At 41.1% G+C, this 19,392-nt stretch overlaps 2 protein-coding genes across 4 annotated transcripts; one reads left to right on the forward strand and one right to left on the reverse strand.

Annotated features, from left to right (window-relative positions):
- Positions 1 to 2,148: 2,148 nt before the first annotated feature.
- On the forward strand, positions 2,149 to 8,340 carry otol1b (otolin 1b). Of its 2 annotated transcripts, none has more exons than XM_065281709.2 (5): positions 2,149 to 2,836; positions 2,955 to 3,044; positions 3,122 to 3,223; positions 3,304 to 6,090; positions 7,229 to 8,340. In XM_065281709.2, exons 1-4 carry the CDS (start codon positions 2,437 to 2,439, stop codon positions 4,185 to 4,187), a joined length of 1,476 nt encoding a protein of 491 aa, XP_065137781.1. In that variant the 5' UTR covers positions 2,149 to 2,436; the 3' UTR covers positions 4,188 to 6,090; positions 7,229 to 8,340. The 2 variants fall into 2 exon arrangements, with proteins under 2 accessions (XP_065137781.1, XP_065137782.1); XM_065281710.2 differs by having other exon boundaries at positions 3,152 to 3,223.
- Positions 8,341 to 8,492: 152 nt separating this feature from the next.
- LOC135771462 (high affinity immunoglobulin gamma Fc receptor I-like) lies at positions 8,493 to 19,028 on the reverse strand. Of its 2 annotated transcripts, none has more exons than XM_065281713.2 (7): positions 18,774 to 19,028; positions 13,296 to 13,388; positions 13,055 to 13,090; positions 12,556 to 12,840; positions 10,936 to 11,202; positions 10,412 to 10,708; positions 8,493 to 8,631 (listed from the first exon to the last, which is right to left on the reverse strand). In XM_065281713.2, the coding sequence occupies exons 2-6, from the start codon at positions 13,318 to 13,320 to the stop codon at positions 10,425 to 10,427; spliced, it is 897 nt and encodes a 298-aa protein (XP_065137785.1). In that variant the 5' UTR covers positions 13,321 to 13,388; positions 18,774 to 19,028; the 3' UTR covers positions 8,493 to 8,631; positions 10,412 to 10,424. The 2 variants fall into 2 exon arrangements, with proteins under 2 accessions (XP_065137785.1, XP_065137784.1); XM_065281712.2 differs by having other exon boundaries at positions 13,296 to 13,392.
- Between the last annotated feature and the right edge of the window lie 364 nt (positions 19,029 to 19,392).

The raw sequence follows: 19,392 nt of genomic DNA on the forward strand, positions 1-19,392 counted from the left end.
ATTAACTTGAAGCATTTGGGTTTGGGTTATTCTTCTATAATGATCATGCATTTAGCTTGTGTGAGCTCATATTAATTGAAAGGCTTCAAAAAATGAATTTGTCAAACTACATGAATGTTTTTGAAAATTGATCGAGTATATATATATATATATTTTTTCACATTTTTGTTCATGTAAATTTTTTTAAACTAAAATATTAGTGACAAAAAAGCAATGGACACTTGCTTTACTGAAGAAAAAATGCAGAGATCGGTTCCACATGACTGAATTTAGTTTTCTTAACATAAATTAACGTTAACTTCATTTTAAACTGTATCCAACAAGTTTTTTTTAAACGTAATAAAAAACCTTAATTGAATAATGTGGAACCAGTGTTTTTTTGTGTCAGTATGTCCAAACTGACATATATTTTGTTTCATTTTTGCGATTTTATTTCAACAAAACCGTCATTTTATAAAATCACAAAAAGAAATGCTGTGGTCTGTCCTGTAGGAATTGAAAAAAGCAGGTGAATAGTCCAAAAGTCCATCTATTCATTTACAAGGTCACAGTGGTCTCCATTAAAGGCTTACCAGCAGAGCATAGACACCTTCAGCTCAGGTGCTCATGTGTCACCCGACCCCCCTCGCTCCTAAAATCCAATAGGAGGAAACATACTTCACAGATCTCATGTCTTTATCATGCATTCATATGTGTCTCCTATACACAGTTTGAAAGCTCTCAATCAAAGGATCATTATAACTCAAACCTGTCCGCTCTGTTGCTTGTGAATGTGCAGTAGAGCAGCGGGGTCTCTGGGGTTGAATTGTGACACCGGCTCTGTGTCATATAGTTTACTTGGTCTCATTCCCATAAGATTTCCAGAGATGTGGGGTGTTGAGCAGAGGAGTCTCTCTTTGCATGGCCAGTGGTAAAGTGAGCGCTACTGTTGGGTTTGTGTTGAATGGTGGAGTGACACCGGCAGGTCAAGGTTGTGCGTTACCCTCCTGAAGCAGTAATTTCTCTCATGTTTCAGATGGGTATCACCCTCTTACCTCCCTATAGTCTGAAATGTAAGAGTTACTGAACTCTCTGTTCACGTCTTTATGTTGGGCGCTTTGCCTACACCATTCTAGAGGTTCTCGGATATGTTGTCCCTAAAAAGCATTTGTAAGTGTAATTGAACTGTGCAGTAAGTAAATTAAACTGATGTTGTATATTGCTGGTCATTTGAATACTAATACACCCAGTTTGATGCATCTGACATTTGAAGGTAAATCAAATGTTGAGGTTTTGTTATTTGTGAAAGTATTGCATACTTACAGTGGCTGGCTCAAGTACTGTAAGTTACCTTCAGTTTACCTCAAATGAAGTACAGTATTATTAGATAAGCTATGTCCTTCCTGAAAACAGTTAATGCTGAAGTGAGCTTGTGAGATTATCTGTGCTCTTTTGGACAAAAGCTTTTTTGGAGTGACACCAAGCAGATTGGAATGAGACTCTGAATTTCCTGACTGAAGCCGTTATATTCAGCTGGCAGATTTTGGACTTACAGAAATCTGCAGTCAAACGTCATCTGTAATGTCACAAAGTACAGAATGAAGCAATGAGCTTTACAACAAGCTTTAAGGTGTTATAGCTTTAAAAGAACTGTGCTTGGCATCTGTCCATTCATTAGCATTGAACAGTTGCTGTAGGAATTCTTCTGGGCCAGATGTCAGATTAGTATTTCTTATGTCCTTGTTCACCGTTGGTGGGTCTGGTTGATTCAAGAGGGTCCTGCATTGCATGTCACAAAAGCACAATACACTACAGGAGATAGGCTACATTAAGAAAGATGGCCACTGTAGCAGAGTTCAACACAATCTTATACAGATATATCCCCCAATATCGGTGAACACACTTTAATCTATGACCACCTGCCTGTACTGTAGGTAAATACAGTTTTAATGTATTTGACCAAATAAGTATGATTGTCATCTTTACCTTTAGACACTATGGGGTGGTTTCCTGGACAGGGATTATCTTAAAACAGGACTAGGCCTTAGTTTAGTTAGGAAATATACCTAGCTTTAGCAAACATGCCTTACTAAAACATTACTGGTGTGCATTTTGAGGCAAAACAAAATGGATTTTAAGATACAGTATGTCAGTGCAAGTTGCCTTCAGTTTGGACAGCTCGTACATTTATTTTAGTCCAGGACTTGTCTAATCCCTGTCTGGGAAACCACCCCAACATGCAATTATATTAACACAAAAACAAATATAGTTGCAAGATTTATATCCTGCATCATTCCAAAAAGCTTTCAGAACATACTGTTTTCAACGGACCACTAAAAAGATTTCACCCTTCAGTAGGGCAACACATTTGGATAGGCATTTGTGTCTGCCCACTTGGGTAGAGTGACATATGACTTGAGATGATTCACATTTCTTCTCTTTCTCCACAGACAAAAAATGTGCAGCTTCTGTATACGTACTCTTTTCCTGGCTATAATAGCGCTGACTTTTCTTGCCTCATATGACACGATCAAGCCCACTCAGAGGCCAAAGTATCAGTACACCAAGAAACCCCCTCGAGAGTTGCCCCAAACTACTGTATATGTAGGGAAGCCTACGGTCACAGCACGGATTGTGGACTACACCAAAACAAGAGAGCGTCTCCCCACGGCCATCACAGAGAGCACAACGGTTTCAGCAGACAACTATATTGACTACCCTACAGATACCACTGCATCTCCTACTGCCACTAAAGACAATTACACACTGGACTACAATGAATGCTATTTCAATGTCTGTGAGTGCTGCCCTCCGGAGAAAGGTCCACAGGGCTTTAAAGGAGACATAGGTCTGCCAGGTTGGTTAGGTTAAATCTTTCAATGTTGTCTATACTTTCTTTTAACTGAATAGGGTGTTCTTGAGTGTAGGTATAAAGAAACATGGGTTTAGTGAAGGTGTTTGGTGTCATGTTGCAGGAATACCTGGTGAAAAGGGAGAACCTGGAGTCAAAGGTGAACCAGGCCCAATGGGGCCACAAGGGATTGCAGGGTCTAAAGGGCAAAAAGGTAAATATTTGATAACATGTAATATGTAAAGATTATCTCCTCATTGATTTTCTGTAATCTTGAAGATGTCATCAAAGGATGTTTTCTTTCCAACTGTATTGGAACAGGAGAGAGAGGTGAGCCAGGAAGCACAGGATTCTCTGGATCTCCAGGCATTCAGGGAAAGGCTGGAATGAAAGGTGGATTTTGTTTATCCATTACCTGCCACTGGGAAAGTAAATAGTAAAAATGAAAACATTAAATATGTTTATCTTAACAGGTGAAATGGGTAATAAGGGTGAAAAGGGTGCCAGTGGTCTGCCAGGATTTAAAGGATCTAAAGGGGAAAAAGGAGAGCCAAACGTCAATGCTTCAAAAGGAGAACAGGGAGACACTGGAAAAAGCGGGCCACCAGGACCCCACGGCATGACTGGTGAAAAGGGTGAAAAGGGGGATAGAGGAGAGTGTGGTTTACTTGGGGAGAGGGGTCAAAAAGGTGAACCAGGTGACCCTGGACCACCGGGAGTACGTGGAGACCCTGGTCCATCTGGACAACACGGCATGCACGGAACTCCCGGCATTCCTGGAGAACGTGGAGAAGCAGGAATTCCTGGAGCCAAGGGTGAACCAGGGGGACGTGGACCACCAGGGCCCAATGGTATGAGGGGTCCGAGGGGAATAAAGGGGGATCGTGGGCTGCAGGGGAAACGCGGTGACCGAGGCCTACGTGGAATAAAGGGTGCTACGGGCCAAAGTGGTTTGAGACTACGGTCTGCATTCAGTGTTGGCCTATATCCCAGCAAGTCTTTTCCTCCTTCAGGATATCCAGTTCGCTTCGACAAGGTCTTTTACAATGGAGAAAACCATTATGATCTAGCCACAAGCAAATTCAACTGCACCTATTCAGGAGTTTATGTGTTCTCCTATCAGATCACAGTTAGGAACAAACCACTACGAGCTTCTTTGGTGGTCAACGGGGTACGAAAGGTCCGCTCTAGGGACACTCTACATGGTCAAGACATTGACCAGGCATCAAACCTTGTGATTTTGAAGCTGGATGCTGGTGACCAGGTATGGGTAGAGACGCTGAGGGACTGGAATGGTGTCTACTCCAGTAGTGAAGATGACAGCACCTTCTCTGGCTTCATACTCTATCCTGACTAACACCCGCTTCATGTTTAAACCAAGGTGCAAGGGTGTCTTGCACTGACATTTACATGATATGGACATGAGATCTTTGGGATTTTATGGTTTAACCAACTGAATGCAGTCTTTAAGTAGTGAATCTGTCTGTATCTATACCAGACAGTTTGCCTTTTTGTGTTTGTTTATGGCTTCATGGCTCCTTAATAGCTGTAAGGTCTCATACTGTTCACAGAAAGGTTCATTTTATATTTTTTTCTAGCCTATACACTCATATTTTATAAGTTGGCTAATTTGTACAAAGTGAATCCAATAAAAAATGTATGATTATCATAAAAAAACTATTGTGAAACTCTGCCCCTAAACCAACGATCACAGGGATGAAAGCAAAATGTACAAAAACGTACAAATGTGGTTGTATGAATTAATACGAATTAACAACCTCATAAAATATGCACAAATTGCCATGAGATTGCTTTTAACAGTCTTGTGCATATTGGACATAATGGGTGGAAACAATTGTTTTGATTAGATGATTAGTTTTTTTTAACTTGCAATGTCTTTTGGAATGCAGTCTGTATTGTCTGCATTTTGACAACAAATGAAAGTAAATGATCTTAACAAAAAGGGATGTTATGTAATTCAGGTTTTTGTGGATTGGTTACATACACTGTATGTAACCAACATTGGCACCCTGGGTAAATATGAGCAAAGAATGCTGTGAAAAAATCTCTTTATTGTTTAACCTCTTGATCATCTGCTCACACTGAAACAACAATTGCAAACACAACACAGAAGTATATTTCTATAGATTAAAAAAATATATATTTTAGTACACTTAGGTGACTAGGAACAGGAAATTGTTCAACCATGACTTCCTCTTTCACAGAGGTATAAATGTAAGGTCACACGTAGGCCAAACTCCCTTATGGGGCGTACACACCAAATGTGAATTCAACGATTTTCGCGAGTAGATTACATACAAAGCCAATGCAAAGATGCGAATAAACACAAATACACGCTAACTCGCACAGGGTGATGCGCATGATGTAAATTGGCTGCAGCGATTGCTGTGGAAACATGCACTATTCACCTTAAACACGTCTTCGCGCAAGTTTAATATAAATATTGAACTCAAGCCAAAAATTACACAAAGTAAAACCCTGCGAGTAATCTAGAGCGAGGAACGCGATGCTTCGCGTTTGGTGTGTACACACGATCAGTCCTTCATCACAATGGGTAGAGCAAAGAACATAGTTGTGAGGTGCGACAAAAGGTTGTTGAGCCTCACATAAAAGAAAGGGCTAGAAAATAAAGAAAAAACACTGAAAAAGCCAAATTCCACCATAAGCAATAATTAAGAAATTTGAGTCAAATGGAAGTGTTATGAACCAGCCTAAAAGAGGATGCGTATCTTTCTTGTCCCAACACACTGTGAGGATGTCTCTAAAACCACAATCCAACTTCACCTACATCTAGGGTTGCCAACTGTCAAGTATTATCCAGTACATCCTGTATTTTGAGCTTGATTGTTTCGTCCCATACAGGACATCCCGCATCCTGTTTTTTGACTGCTACGCTATCTAACCAGTAACTCATACAAAAGGCTTGTTCAACTTTCACATAGCGTCACAAAAACCGAGAGGCAGATGACATCAAAATCCTGCAAGATTACTTTGTACTTTGATGTCATCCACACACTGCTGTGGCAGGTTACCTTTTGTCCCGTATTTCAGAGTGACAAAGTTGGCAACCCCACCTACATCACCACAAATCATTTGGAAGGGTTTCAAGAAAAAAGCCTCTTCTCTTCTCCAGAAACAAACTCAAATGTCTTTAGTTTGCTACACTACTGGAACAAATGGGATCAGCTTTTATGGTCAGATAAAACCAAAGCAGAGATATTTGGCAATAAGTACTAGAGGTCGACCGATATGCTTTTTCTCTGGCCGATGCCGATGCCGATTTTTTTGAAATCAGGGCAGCCGATGGCCGATATGTTTGGCCGATTTTCTATATGTACATAATAATCAAAATGTTCTCATCATTATTAGCAGATATTTTAAATGCAAAAATGTCACTATTTAAGTCAAAGTATTTAAAAATATATGACTGGTCTTTCTGAAGAGTTTTACAACCTCCTCTGCACCATGCATTTATCAGACACAGATATTACCTGACACTCTGCCGTCATCATCTTTGATCAGTATTTTACCATGGCTTTTATTGCTTTGTAGGATAAAATCCTTATTTGGTAGACCTGATAAAATATTTATTCATCATAAAGTTAACATACTAAATGTCTATGGTTTTTAGTTGAGACTGTTATTTAGGGCAAATCTTTTTAAACACATTTACATTCTCATTTCTGAGACGCTATAAGTGACTGATTGTGCTGACAGTGACGTCTTGTGACTTTAGTGTTGGGACAGATCTGTTGTTTCAACCGTTCATTTAAACGAATCCGTTCAAAGGAGTCAGTTCGCGAATCGGACGCGCTGTGTTCTAATCCAGGCTGAGCAGCGGAAAACTGTAAACAAAGTCTTACTGTAACAACACGAAAAACATTTCCTCGGTGGATATGATTTGGTCTTCCGAATTTCGCCATCGGGTCAGTTTTGTTTTGAGTAATAAAAGCAGGGAGACAGAAAGCGTGCGGGCGCGGCTCTTCTCTCTCTGTCACGCAAACAAAACTCATCATCACTCATTAATCACATGAAATGAGCCTAATCTTTGCACGGACAGTGCACCGCGAGACATAAGCCCGTCGCGCTGTTGTACTGGCTGCTTAATTCGCGCGATCCGCCATCATTTAGAAAAGCTGTTTGTGAACAAGGCATGGCTGCACACACACGAGACGGGAGCCAGCTGCTTGCTTGCAGCAAGAGGCAGGCAGCGTCACGAGTTCTACAACAGCGCTTAGGTGCCCGCAGATGCGCCTGCCTATTAATCGGCCTAATTTTGCAGCAAAATCGGCCAAAGCCGATTTTTTAAAATATGCCAAAAATCGGCCAATTAATCGGCCGGCCGATAAATCGGTCGACCTCTAATAAGTACCAGAGGTGGGTTTGGTGCACACTGACAGGTAGCTATATGGAAAAGTATCTCATACCAACAGTTAAATATGTGGGGGGTCTTTAATGTTTTGGGGTTGTTTATCTGCCAGAGGATCTAGGAAACTTGTCAGAATACATTGCATCATAGACTCTATCAAATATTAAATGAACACCTGATTGCCTCTGGCAGAAAGCTTAAAAAGGGCTGTTGTTCATGTCGATCATACCTCAAAATCAACACAAAAATGGTTAACCACAAATTCAACGTCTTGCCGTGGCCATCACAGTCCACTGACTTGAATCCCATCGAAAACCTGTGAAGTCCACCAGCGTAGACCTCGAAATCTGAAGGGTTTGGAGATATTCTGTATGAAGGAATGGTCCTAGATCCTTTGCCATGTATTCTCAGCATATAGTATTGATTAAAGGGTGCCAATGATTGTGGCACAAATACAATGCCCTCCAAGTTTTGGGACACTAAAGACAAATTGCCCTGTTTGCTGTGAAGACAACATATTTGTAAGATTAATGCGAAAGTACAGAACGTAACATTTTATTAACATTTGATTATGTTTCAACACATACTGTACATCTTTCATCCTGACGCATGTGTGTTATCATCAAATGCAAGAGTCAGACTGCAGACGCAATGGATCAAACTGATACTACACAACGAATGCATCAGGACACAGTTCATCACTTAACACTTCAGTTAATCATCTTAATATGATCACATTAGATAGAAGTATTTACATATTTACAATATTTCATGTGTTGCTTCGTTGAGAATTGTGTATGTTTAGACATTTCTTGAATCCAAAGCAAACAAACAAAATATTGTCCAAATACTTCTGGAGGGTACTGTATATTTAACAAAAAATGTTTTGTTAATAAAGTTGTGTTGTGTTTGCAAGTTGTTGTTTTTTTGTTAATATTTTGAGCAATCAATCAAAAGATTTAACAATAAAGAGTTTTATTCAGCGTTCATATTTACCAAGGGTTTGAATATTAGTGGAGGGCACTGTAGCATGTATCAGATGTAAAGTCATGACACTGCAATGAGTCTTTCAGAAGATTCTAAGCAATCTACTCATCACTACACAGTTTTTTAAGATGCTGTACTAAAAACTTTAATTGTAAGGTCAACTGAGAATGGATATAGACCACTTAATATTATAAGTAATACATCACATATTGTATGTCACGTAACCAATCACATTGTAGGCTTTGGGTTGTTGGGTTCTTGTAATAAAATCAAGAAGCAAGGATAATCACTTAAATTACGGCTTTACTTTTCTCTATTTACAAATTATGCAAACATTATATTCAGTTTTTAATCTTCCTTTAGTGCAGTGTCATCAGGGACTTGATTGAAGGCTTCTCAAAGACTTCATTCAGATGATGATTCTCTAAACACAACGACAGAAATGAACAGATGATGTTTTTTACTTGACAAAAGTTTATAAGGCCACACTCTTCTTCTAAACACCTAAAATGTAGGTTTGTTATAAACCTAAAATTCTGGTATTATATCATGTTTGACTAAACCTGTTTTATGGCTCACCAAGAGCATCTCTAATTGCAAAGTCAAATCTCAGATACAGTGCCTTGCAAAAATATTCATACCCAATGAACTTTTTTCACATTTTTTTTCATGTTACAACCACAAACAAAATTTTTATTGGAATTTTATGTGACAGACCACCACAAAGTGGCACATAATTGTGAACTGGATGGAAAATGATGAACAAATTTCAGATATTTCTTTGTAAAAAAAATTATAAATTTCCTTCCACTTCACAATTAGGTGCCACTAAGTGTTTGTCTATCATATTAAAGGGATACTTCACCGATTTAGCATTCAGCTTTGTATCTGTAGAAACCCGGCAGTATTACTGAATGACCATGTTTCCCTCCATCATTTCCCCCGGAGAGGAGAGATATCTGCATTTTGGTTCTGCAAAAAAGTCCTCAGATGATGCAAAAATCGTCATATTACATCATCAGAGGACTTTTTTGCAGAACCAAAATGCAGATATCTCTCCTCTCAGGGGGAAATGAGGGAGGGAAACATGGTCATTCAGTAATACTGCCGGGTTTCTACAGATACATAGCTGAATGCTAAATCGGTGAAGTATCCCTTTAAATCCCATTAAAATACATTTTTGTTTGTGGTTGTAATGTGAAAAAATGTGGAAAAGTTCATCGGGAATGAATACTTTTGGAAGGCAGTGTAAATATATATGTGACATCAATGTCAGTCCAAAAGCTGTTGTAAAATGTAGGGATGCACCTACATTAAATACAATAAAGACACTATCAGACATCGGACGATTGTTTAAAAACAGCTTTTGAATTGCAGTTTGTACACTCTGCACTTCAGGAATTTCATGACAAAGCAAAACCATCGCTAACTATCAGTATCAGTAGATGTCATTCTAAGTAATCCAACATCAGTATTGGCACATACATTTTGTTTTAGTAATATGTAAACCACAAGATTATGCTAGTATATGTACTCTTTGCCAAATCTGGGGCCTCATTTATAAAATGCTGCGTAAAAGTCGTCCTACATTTGATCTAACGATCATTTATCAAAAATGCGTACGTGTGATTCATACACCGAACGTACGCGCAGAAAACGCATGTACCCCTTTTAAATCTATAAATCGCAAATTAACTTAAACTTATGTGCAGCCGAGCAGTTTCCGATCTCCGTCTTTAAATGATGCCCAATTAATGTTATAGATGTAAAAAAGAGCGCTTGTCAATGTTTAAACCCAATTTCGAGCAGCAAGAATGACTTATATTTCCAAAAACCTGCAGTAATCTGACAAGCAAAAGTGCGTACATCTGCTCAGACCCTGACTTGGCGCTAAGCACTTTTCCACGTCAAAGACAGTTTTTATAAATATGGACTTTCCGTGGATTTTTGCGTACGCATACTTTACGATCAAATCTGTGCGTACACACGCTTTATAAATGAGGCCCCGTAACACAACACTGCATGTTTCTTTTCCTGGGAAGGCAATCTCAGAATGCACTGCAAAAAATGAAACTGTAATGATAACTCCAAATTAGTTAGGCGTGAGTTACTATTTGAATCAGGATGCTGGCTTTGTAGACATTACACACCAAGGCATTAATGTTGTTAATGAACAAAGTGAAAAACTATCTCTTGCCACATACCTGCGAATGCAGGTTAATAGACCTTCAGTTCCAGCTCATTGCTCCATCTCTCCACATTCAGAAGTCTGACTTTGGCTTTGCAAGTATACACCCCAGCGTCTTCTTTTCTTATCTGCCAGATAGTGTATTTGTCGGAGGATGAGGCAGGTGCCAGTCTGCTGTGATTCTTCATGAAGTAATATTCAATTTGAAGGCCTTCCGCTTTAACGTTCAGCCGGGTCTCACATCTGATACGTACAAGTTTTCCAGCAATGACCCGACCGGAAACAAGCACCAGTTGTGGAGTTTCCAACTTATCTGAGATGAAACATTTCAAACACACTTTATGATCCAATGACTGCAGTGTAAACTGTGCCATTTACCTTTTACAGAACAATAATAAAATGTAAATTTACAAATAAAAATTTATTTTTACAAATAATATCCATTTGAACTCTTCATTAGCATGATTTACTAAAAATATATTATTTATTTCTACAGTGTAGATACAAAAATATATCATTTTCATGATCTATAAGTCATACCTAATACAGTTACAGGAACAGGAAGAGATTGCGCTGAATGTAATAGATTTTTCTCCATCCATGATGCTCTGCACCAGTATACACCAGCATCTTGAAGGGTTACATTACTGAAAACCAGTACTTGACTCTTATCACACTGGATTTCAGCGTCATTCTTATAGAAGCGAACCTCAGTGGCGACAGGGCCGTCTCGAATGCGACACGTTAGAATCATCGTATCTTCGATTATTGAAGGTGTCGTTGGTATCTGCATGAGTGCCCATCCTCCTACAATACAAGAAAACAAACACTAAACACATGGCAAATGCACTAATATACATTTTATTATAATTTTATGTTATTATTAAATATAAAAATCTTTGATTGAATGAGAAAGAACAGATTGGACATTCTGCTTAACTGCTTACAGGTGAGTAAATACTCATATTAAAACTTTAAAAACAATCTCACAAAATTAAAAGGTAACATATAAATATGATATTAAAGGTACAATAATACTGCCAAAACTAGTAGGGGTGAGCGTGGCATAAACTAACCCGGAGTTAATTGTAACTCGGCTACTTTACATATTTATACAGGGCCAAGCAATCTGTGCTTTTGGTCTTTTTAAGATGATTTCCTGAATTTGTTTATGATGAAATAGAACAGTTTTGACTGAAATTTCGACATATGCGCCTGCCCGAGAATTTTTGGGTATTTGTTCTATCACCTCCCACCTCTATAATGGCTGCATAGGTGCACTGGCACAATCCTTCCTAAAATGCATTAAACTTTCGTTTACAAAGACGTGAAACTCACCAAGTGGTCAGGGGTGTTCACTGATATGCTCACACAAAAATCGCTGCAAAAGATGTTTTCCAACAGGTTTTTTAGCATTCGTTGTAAACTTGTGGACCTATTTTTCCAAATGCCTCACACCTGTACACCTTTGCCAATTGCAAGAATATAAACAAAGTTCCCGGCGCGGAGTAATACAGCACCTCACAGCACAACTTATACAAGTCAATGGAGTTGGAAAAAACTACAATAAAACCTGTTGGAAAACATCTTTTAAAGGGATTTTTGTGTGAGCATATCAGTGAACACCCCTGACCACTCGGTGAGTTTCACATCTTTGTAAACGAAAGTTTAATGCATTTTAGGAAGGATTGTTCCAGTGCACCTATAAACCCATTGTAGAGGTGGGAGGTGAAACAACAAACACCCGAAAATTCTCGGGCCAGCATCATATGTCGAAATTTCAGTCAAAACCGTTCTATTTCATCATAAACAATCTGAAAACAGGGCTTTAAGTGTAAAATACCGAACTTGTCATTTAAACTAAATTTTCTTACAATGATCCCCACCTATGGGGTAAGTTGTCACATTTGCACTCCTGTCACTTTCGGTGTAATTGTACGATAACGGTAGGTCCCACAAAGAAACTTTAATTGTTTGTTTGTAGCATAGATGTGGGTGTTGACTGTGCAAAAAATATTTGATCTAACATACTTATTTTTTCAATGATAGAGCCAAAGCCAAAAAGTGTTACTTTGTGCCCCGCTCTCCCCTACATGTAAAGACAATGCCGTTTAAACATTATAAACAACATAAAGTAAAATGTATTTCGAATAATCTTACGATCCACATGGAGATGGAGAGGTTGGCTTGGAAGTGTGTTCACAAGATAAGGCCATTTCTTTAAGTCTTTCTCTGCCTGACAGCTGTATTTGCCACTAGCTTTAATCCAAGCTTCACTTGAATTGTAGAAACCTATGTCATCTCCATTTTGAAACCACTTGTATCTCCAGTAGGGTGAAGGATCATCGGGTACGCTGCAGGAGGTTCTCAAATCCTCACCTGAAAACACTCGCATGTCACCCATACTGACTGTAATGCTGGCCTGTAGAGGTGCTTCTGTGGGAGCTGAAGAAATAAAAATAAGATGACTTTAACATCAAGTCAGCAACATTGAATGCTGAGAAAACAAGTTATGTTGTTAAGGTAAAGAAAATGATTTTCTATAAATTCAGGTTTATAGAGTGTAACAAGCCTGTAACAATAAAAACAACATGTTCTTGTGCCTGATCTGAACACAAACAGTATACAGTCTTGAAAACATTAAACAACCTCAATGTACCTTGACATCTTGTGCTTGACAGTAAAATTAAAAAAGCTGAAACAGAAGAAGAAAAACAATGAGCTCTTACATAAAAGCCCCAACACTAACAGTCTTTCATTCATCACTGGACTAAGTGGGATTTTCTTACATTCATCATTTGTGCATTTTCATCGAAGTAAATACCAAACAAAATAATAAAGTAACTAATCATATGGGGTGTATGTGATGATTTAAACCCATCAGATGCAGATTTACTCACTGAAGAAACACTGTATGAGCGCCATGATCTTACTGCTGTCTTCTTTACTTCTCTATTCTCAAATTAACCTCTGCCCTCCATGGGTTCCTCATTCTATCTTAAAGAAAATACATAGATTTTTTGTAAGAATGTGATAAGAAAAACATCATTCAGAAAACTGAAGCATAAACTGGATATAGACATTAACAGACCAACTATAGCTTAACAATATTAAGATAGCAGATGAGTATATGTTTTCTAAACTCCCACTTGTTTTGCATTTAACATATTTACTCATAACTTCATTTTATTTAAAGGCTCAAGGTGAGATAAGTGAACACTCTCTTCCCACAACCCAGTCTCACGGCAAGTCGTGTTATAGTAACGACTGGTCGTTCATTAATTTATTTCGTGTTTGATGACCCGATTTTCCGCTGTTTTTTGTGTCTCTGGAGACAAATGTCTTTTTCGTCCTTCCCAGCATGAATTTCTTTCAATGTCTGTTCGTGTCTGTGGCACGACTCTTTATCGTGTCATTTTATATTTTGTTTTCTCATCGTTGTTTTCTATTTTTTGACAATTGTCACTAGGGGGTTTGGGTTAGAATCACTTTCTGCGACTTCCTAACCCCAACTCCACCCTGCTAAAAAAACGATAAGATTACTCACGTAACCCTGGTTCCCTGAAATAACGGGAACAAGCATTGCGTTAGTTGCTGACGCTATGGGGGAAACTCCTGTTTACTCCGCGATTGAAGCCTATTGGTTAACGTTTGTAAAAATTACAGACCTATGGCGTTCGAGCCGGCAAATGGGGCTACTCCCTTTATAGTCCGGGAGAGAGCGCCATGAGCTCACTTGCATTCGACTGAAGTGCGTAGCCGAATGAAGCTCGCTGCGTAGGCGTTTGTAGCACGGCCAGCTGACGCTATGGGGGAACGTAATCCCATCACGCCGTGCATACACAACGAACTGAAGTGCTTTACCGGAGAGACACTGTGTGTGGCCCTATACCCAGTATATTCACAGCTTTAAAAGCAAAAGTGTAAGCACCATATAAATGTTAAAGCGCATACGGTCTCACGGTTCCATAACTCCGGCTGCGGATGCCAAATCGTCCCTCTCGCTTCAGAGAGGAGGTCTTTCCTCAGCGGTATCGGCCATGAAGCTGAAGTCTTCAGCTGCCATAGGTCGGGGAGCCACGGTCGATTGGGCCAACGCGGTGCGATCAGAATCACTGTGTGCTTTTCCACTCTGATCCTCTGAATGACCTGTGGTAACAACGGCACCAGAGGAAAAGCGTACAAGAGAACGTCAAGCAGTGCGTGTTCTGGTCTGAAGCAAATAGATAGATTTCCGCTCGGCCAAAGATGGTCCAAATTCATTCAACCATCTAAGGATGCAGCCTCCATTCTCCCGGCGGCGGGGCGTTGCGCGAGAGAATGTCTGCACCCGTGTTGGCTACACCCGGTACGTGAGTCGCTTTTAACGAACGTACGTTCTTGTGAGCCCATAATAGGAGCTGTTTCGCTAGTTTGGATAATGAGCTGGACTTCAGCCCTTCCTGATGGTTTATGAATGAAACCACCGTCTTGTTGTCCGACCGCACTAGAGCGTGATGATGTTGGAGTTGCAGTCGAAAATGTCGTAGCACTAGGATAACCGCCCACATCTTGAGCTGGTTGATATGTAACTGAGACAGTCGATTGTTCCACGCGCCGAAGGCGGGTTCGCCATCGCAGTGCGCGCCCCAACCCGTTGCAGATGCATCCATCGTCACCACTTTTCGGCACAGTTGAGAGGATGTCCATATCGATAGCGCTTTCACGCAGCTGTTCGTGACTTTGATCGTAAAGCGGCCTGGCGTCCAGGCGCGGGGCGGAACTCTCGCTTTAAACCAAAATTGAAGCGGCCTCATGTACAGCATTCCCAATGGTATGAGTGGGGATGCTGCTGCCATAAGACCCAGCATGTTCTGAAATTGTTTGAGGGGGATACATGTGCCCGCTTTGAACGATGACGCTGCACGTTTGACCGTAAGCGTGCGTTCCGGTGTTAGCCACACTCGCGTCTGTATAGAGTCGAGTTTCATGCCTAAGAACGCAATCCGCTGTGTAGGGGTGAACAAGCTCTTTTGCAGGTTGATTTTGAACCCTAAATTCTCCAAATGCTGGAGTATTACGGATCTGTGCACGAGAATTTCCCTCTCCGACTAGGCTAGAATAAGCCAATCTTCGAGGTAATTCAGTATGCAGATGTCGCTCTGTCTCAGAGGGGCGAGCGCAGCATCTGCACATTTGGTAAACGTGCGTGGTGCCAGAGATAATTCGAAGGGCTGAACTTTGTATTGGTATGCTGTCCCGTCGAACGCAAATCTCAAAAGTGGCCTGTGATGAGGGGCTATCGGGATTAGCGTCTTACAGACCCACTAATATAAACCAGGCGCCCGGGCAAATTAGCGCTATGATTCTTTTGGCTGTGAGCATTTTGAATGGCCGTCTGGCGAGAGCACGATTTAAAACGTGTAAATCCAAAATCGGTCTGAAGCCGCCGTCTTTCTTCAGAACGAGAAAATAATGTCTATAAAAGCCTGATTTGCTTTGCACTGCCGGAACCATCACTATTGCACCTTTTAACAATAACGAGCACACCTCTTCTCTAAGGATCTGAGCGCGATCGTCTGGGACAGAAGTGTAGAGAACCCCGTGAAACCGGGACAGTCTGCGAGCAAACTGTAGCGAATAACCATTTTAGATCACGTTTAGAATCCAGTCCGGCATGCCGGGTGTGGATTGCCAAGCGTGAGATTGATGCTGAGCATATACATGCTTATGGATGTTGAGCCGTGTGTGTGTGTGCATAGAGGAGGAAATTTGCTCTTTAAAAACAGACAGAAATATGTTTTTCGCTGTTGCAGCGAAGGGGTGTCCAGCGCCTAAAGGGACTGAAACACGAGAGATTTTCGAAGGCAGGCCGGCCGAGGCGGGACCCGAGCCTCTTTTCCTCCTTGGACTCTCTTTAGGGAGGCGGGGGCGGCGCTTGGTCCAGCGTAATCCTAGGATGGGGACCACGGCGCCGAGGGGGGAGCGTGCAGGGCGTTGCCGCTTAACCTCCGGTTCAGCTCTTTGTTGCTGGGGTTGCGCTGACGTCGGTTTGGTGTGCTGAGCCGGCGGCGGTTTCTGGCAGCCAGTTTCAGGTGTAGGGGCAAATCGTTTCAGCAGGAAATGACACATGACTTGCGACGATTTCTGTGCTTCCATGAAGTGCTGGGTGAAGCCTTCCACCGCAGAGCCGAAAAGTCCCGACAGTGACACAGGAGAGTCAAGGAGGGCAACTAGATCCGTGTCTTTGATGTCAGTCAGCGTGAGCCACAGATGTCTCTCCAAGATGAACAGGCAGGCCATAGCTCTTCCTACAGCCTGGGTAGCGACCTTAGTGGCGCGAAGGGCCAGATCAGTTGCGCTGCGCAGGTCTTTGAAGGATGCCGTGTCTGGACCCGTCTCGTCCATGACTCGGAGGAGCTTCGCCTAGTAGACCTGCAGCACTGCCATCGTTTGGAGAGCAGATGCGGCGTGGCCGTCAGCGGTGTAAGACTTCGACGAGAGTGAAGTCTTCAGGCGGCAAGGCTTGGACGGGTTGTTAAGTTTCAATCTACAACCGCCGGCCAAAGACGGGCAGAGGTGGGAAGCAACAGACTCTTCGAGCGGCAGCAGCTTGGAATAGCCGTGTTCATCAGCGCCGTCCACCACCGAAAGGACCTGGAGACGGAGCTCGAGTGGAGTGAGGGGCGCGCCAAGATTTAGTGAGCTCCTGCTGTACCTCCAGGAAGAACAGAGCTTGCCGTTGGTGAGCTGGTTGACGGCGCCCGGGTTGCAGAAACCATTCATCAAGCCTGCTGAGTGCAGGCTCCGACGGCGGTGACCACTGAAGACCAAGCTCTGCAGTAGCTTTTGAAAGGATGCGGACGAGCTCCGAGTCATGAAAGGGGCGCGACTCGCTTGGTTCCTCAGTAGTGTTTGTCTTCGTCCGAAGCCGCCCAATCCTCCAACTCATCAGAGGATGATATCATATCGACCATGTCACCGGACCCAAAGGAAACCATGCTGCTAGCACTCGGTAGCGCAACACCGTGAGGGGAAGAAGCTCACAGTGGGCACAGCTCGCCTCGCTGATCACGGCTTCAGCGTGGGCGGACCCAGGCAGAGGACGCACTCGTCGTGGAAATCCTTCAAAGGCAAAGGGGCTCGACATGAGTCACAGAGACGAAGCAACATTATCTCAACGCGCTTCTGCTCTTTTAGACAATTAAGGGACCTCAACCGGAAAGCGGCAGGGGAATACGTCAGGCATTGAATCCGCTGCAAGGCTTGAGTGAGTAAGGCTTCTTTCTTCTCCGGAGCAGTGAGAGGTTCGCACCGAAGGAGAATGCAAGTGAGCTCATGGAGCTCTCTCCCGGACTATAAAGGGCGTAGCCCCGCCCCTTTCGCGGGCTTGAGCGGCATAGGTCTGTAATTTTTACAGACGTTAACCAATAGGCTTCAATCGCGGAGTAAACAGTAAACAGTTTCCCCCATAGCGTCAGCAACTGATGCAATGCGAAGTGAACCGTATTGAAAGGGAACCAATAGACACCATCACAGAAATTCTATTGGTTTTATTGGGAATTTTATTGGTTCTAATGGTATATGGCCCAAAACACACAACAGTGTAGTGGTTTAATGGTAAAAGCTAATGGTTCTTGTTGGTATTTTAATGGAAACCATTAGAATTTTCTGTGATGGTTTTAATGCTTTTTTCAGCAGGGCAGGCGAGAATAGTTTTAAAAGTGGACGAAAAACATGTAGAAACCAATGCATAAAATTCCAACCTAAAGCAAACCCCGAATCTAACAAGCGACAATGATTTAAAAACAAAAAACAAAATATAAAATGACACGATAAAGAAAGTCGTGCCGCAGACACGAACTGCCATTGATAGAAATTCGTGCTAGGAAGGACGAAAAAGACATTCGTCTCCAGAGACACAAAAAACTGTGGAAATTCGTGTCATCATACACTGTCAGCATGGGACTAAGTTAACGACCACACTATATCTAAATAATTTATGTGTATTGGTTCAACATAGAATCGCATAAACTGGTTCATGAATCAATCAGTTGATATTTACAAAATATTTCTATGCAAGTATAAAATGGTATAGCCTTATAGATTAAATAATAAGTAATACAAATAAAATGTTAATTTATCTAGAGGCAGTTTAAACCATGCAAGGCCTGACATTACTAATGTGCATCTTGAGACAAAACAATGGTACAGATATATTAAGATTCACCGGTTTAAAAGTTCAACACATGCTCAAGCTTTGTCTATGATATCACACCTTAATAATTAAAAAAAATCTTTATTTTCTCTTTAAATAGATTTAAATGGAGAAGGTAATCCCCATTGAATAATGCATTTTAATATTTATAAAAGAAATTGACAGGGTTTATAAAACTCACCAGCAGCAAACTGAAAATAAATAGATTTGAAACATGATAAACACTGAACTGTATAGTTCCCAAAAAAGGCGTTCCCGGTATTAAAATCGCTCCCAGTTCCTGTGGTGTGAACACAGTATAGTTGCACAAATAGTTCAGGTCTATACTGTGAAAAATAAAGGTACAAAAACTGTGATGGCACCCTTTAAAATGTCCTTTATTAAAATAGCTTAATTTCAAAAGGTTCCCGCAGGGCAAATGGGACTAAAGTTTGCTGTATAACAGGGGCTGATGAGGACTTTGTGTTTTTGAGCAAAAATGAATCACTGCCGGTAAGTCAGGCTTTAATAATTAACTGTGTAGCTGAACTTTTGATATCAGTGACTGAAAGACAAATAAAAAGCAGAACATCTGTAAATGAAAAGGTTTGGTTTATGTGGAAATGAGTCATCCTCTACCAGTTACTCAACACCACAACCATAGGATGATATTTGCAAATAATCCAAGAGAGTTCATGAAAATGATCAAATTAAATACCAGTTATTTCTCTCCATTCAATGATTTAATTTCACATTTTTAAAAATTGCATTTATGGCTTTACACAAAAATAATCTGAACAACAAAACTGTAACTATGCATG

This window comes from Paramisgurnus dabryanus, chromosome 8, assembly GCF_030506205.2.
Source record: "Paramisgurnus dabryanus chromosome 8, PD_genome_1.1, whole genome shotgun sequence".
NCBI classification, from domain to species: domain Eukaryota; kingdom Metazoa; phylum Chordata; class Actinopteri; order Cypriniformes; family Cobitidae; genus Paramisgurnus; species Paramisgurnus dabryanus.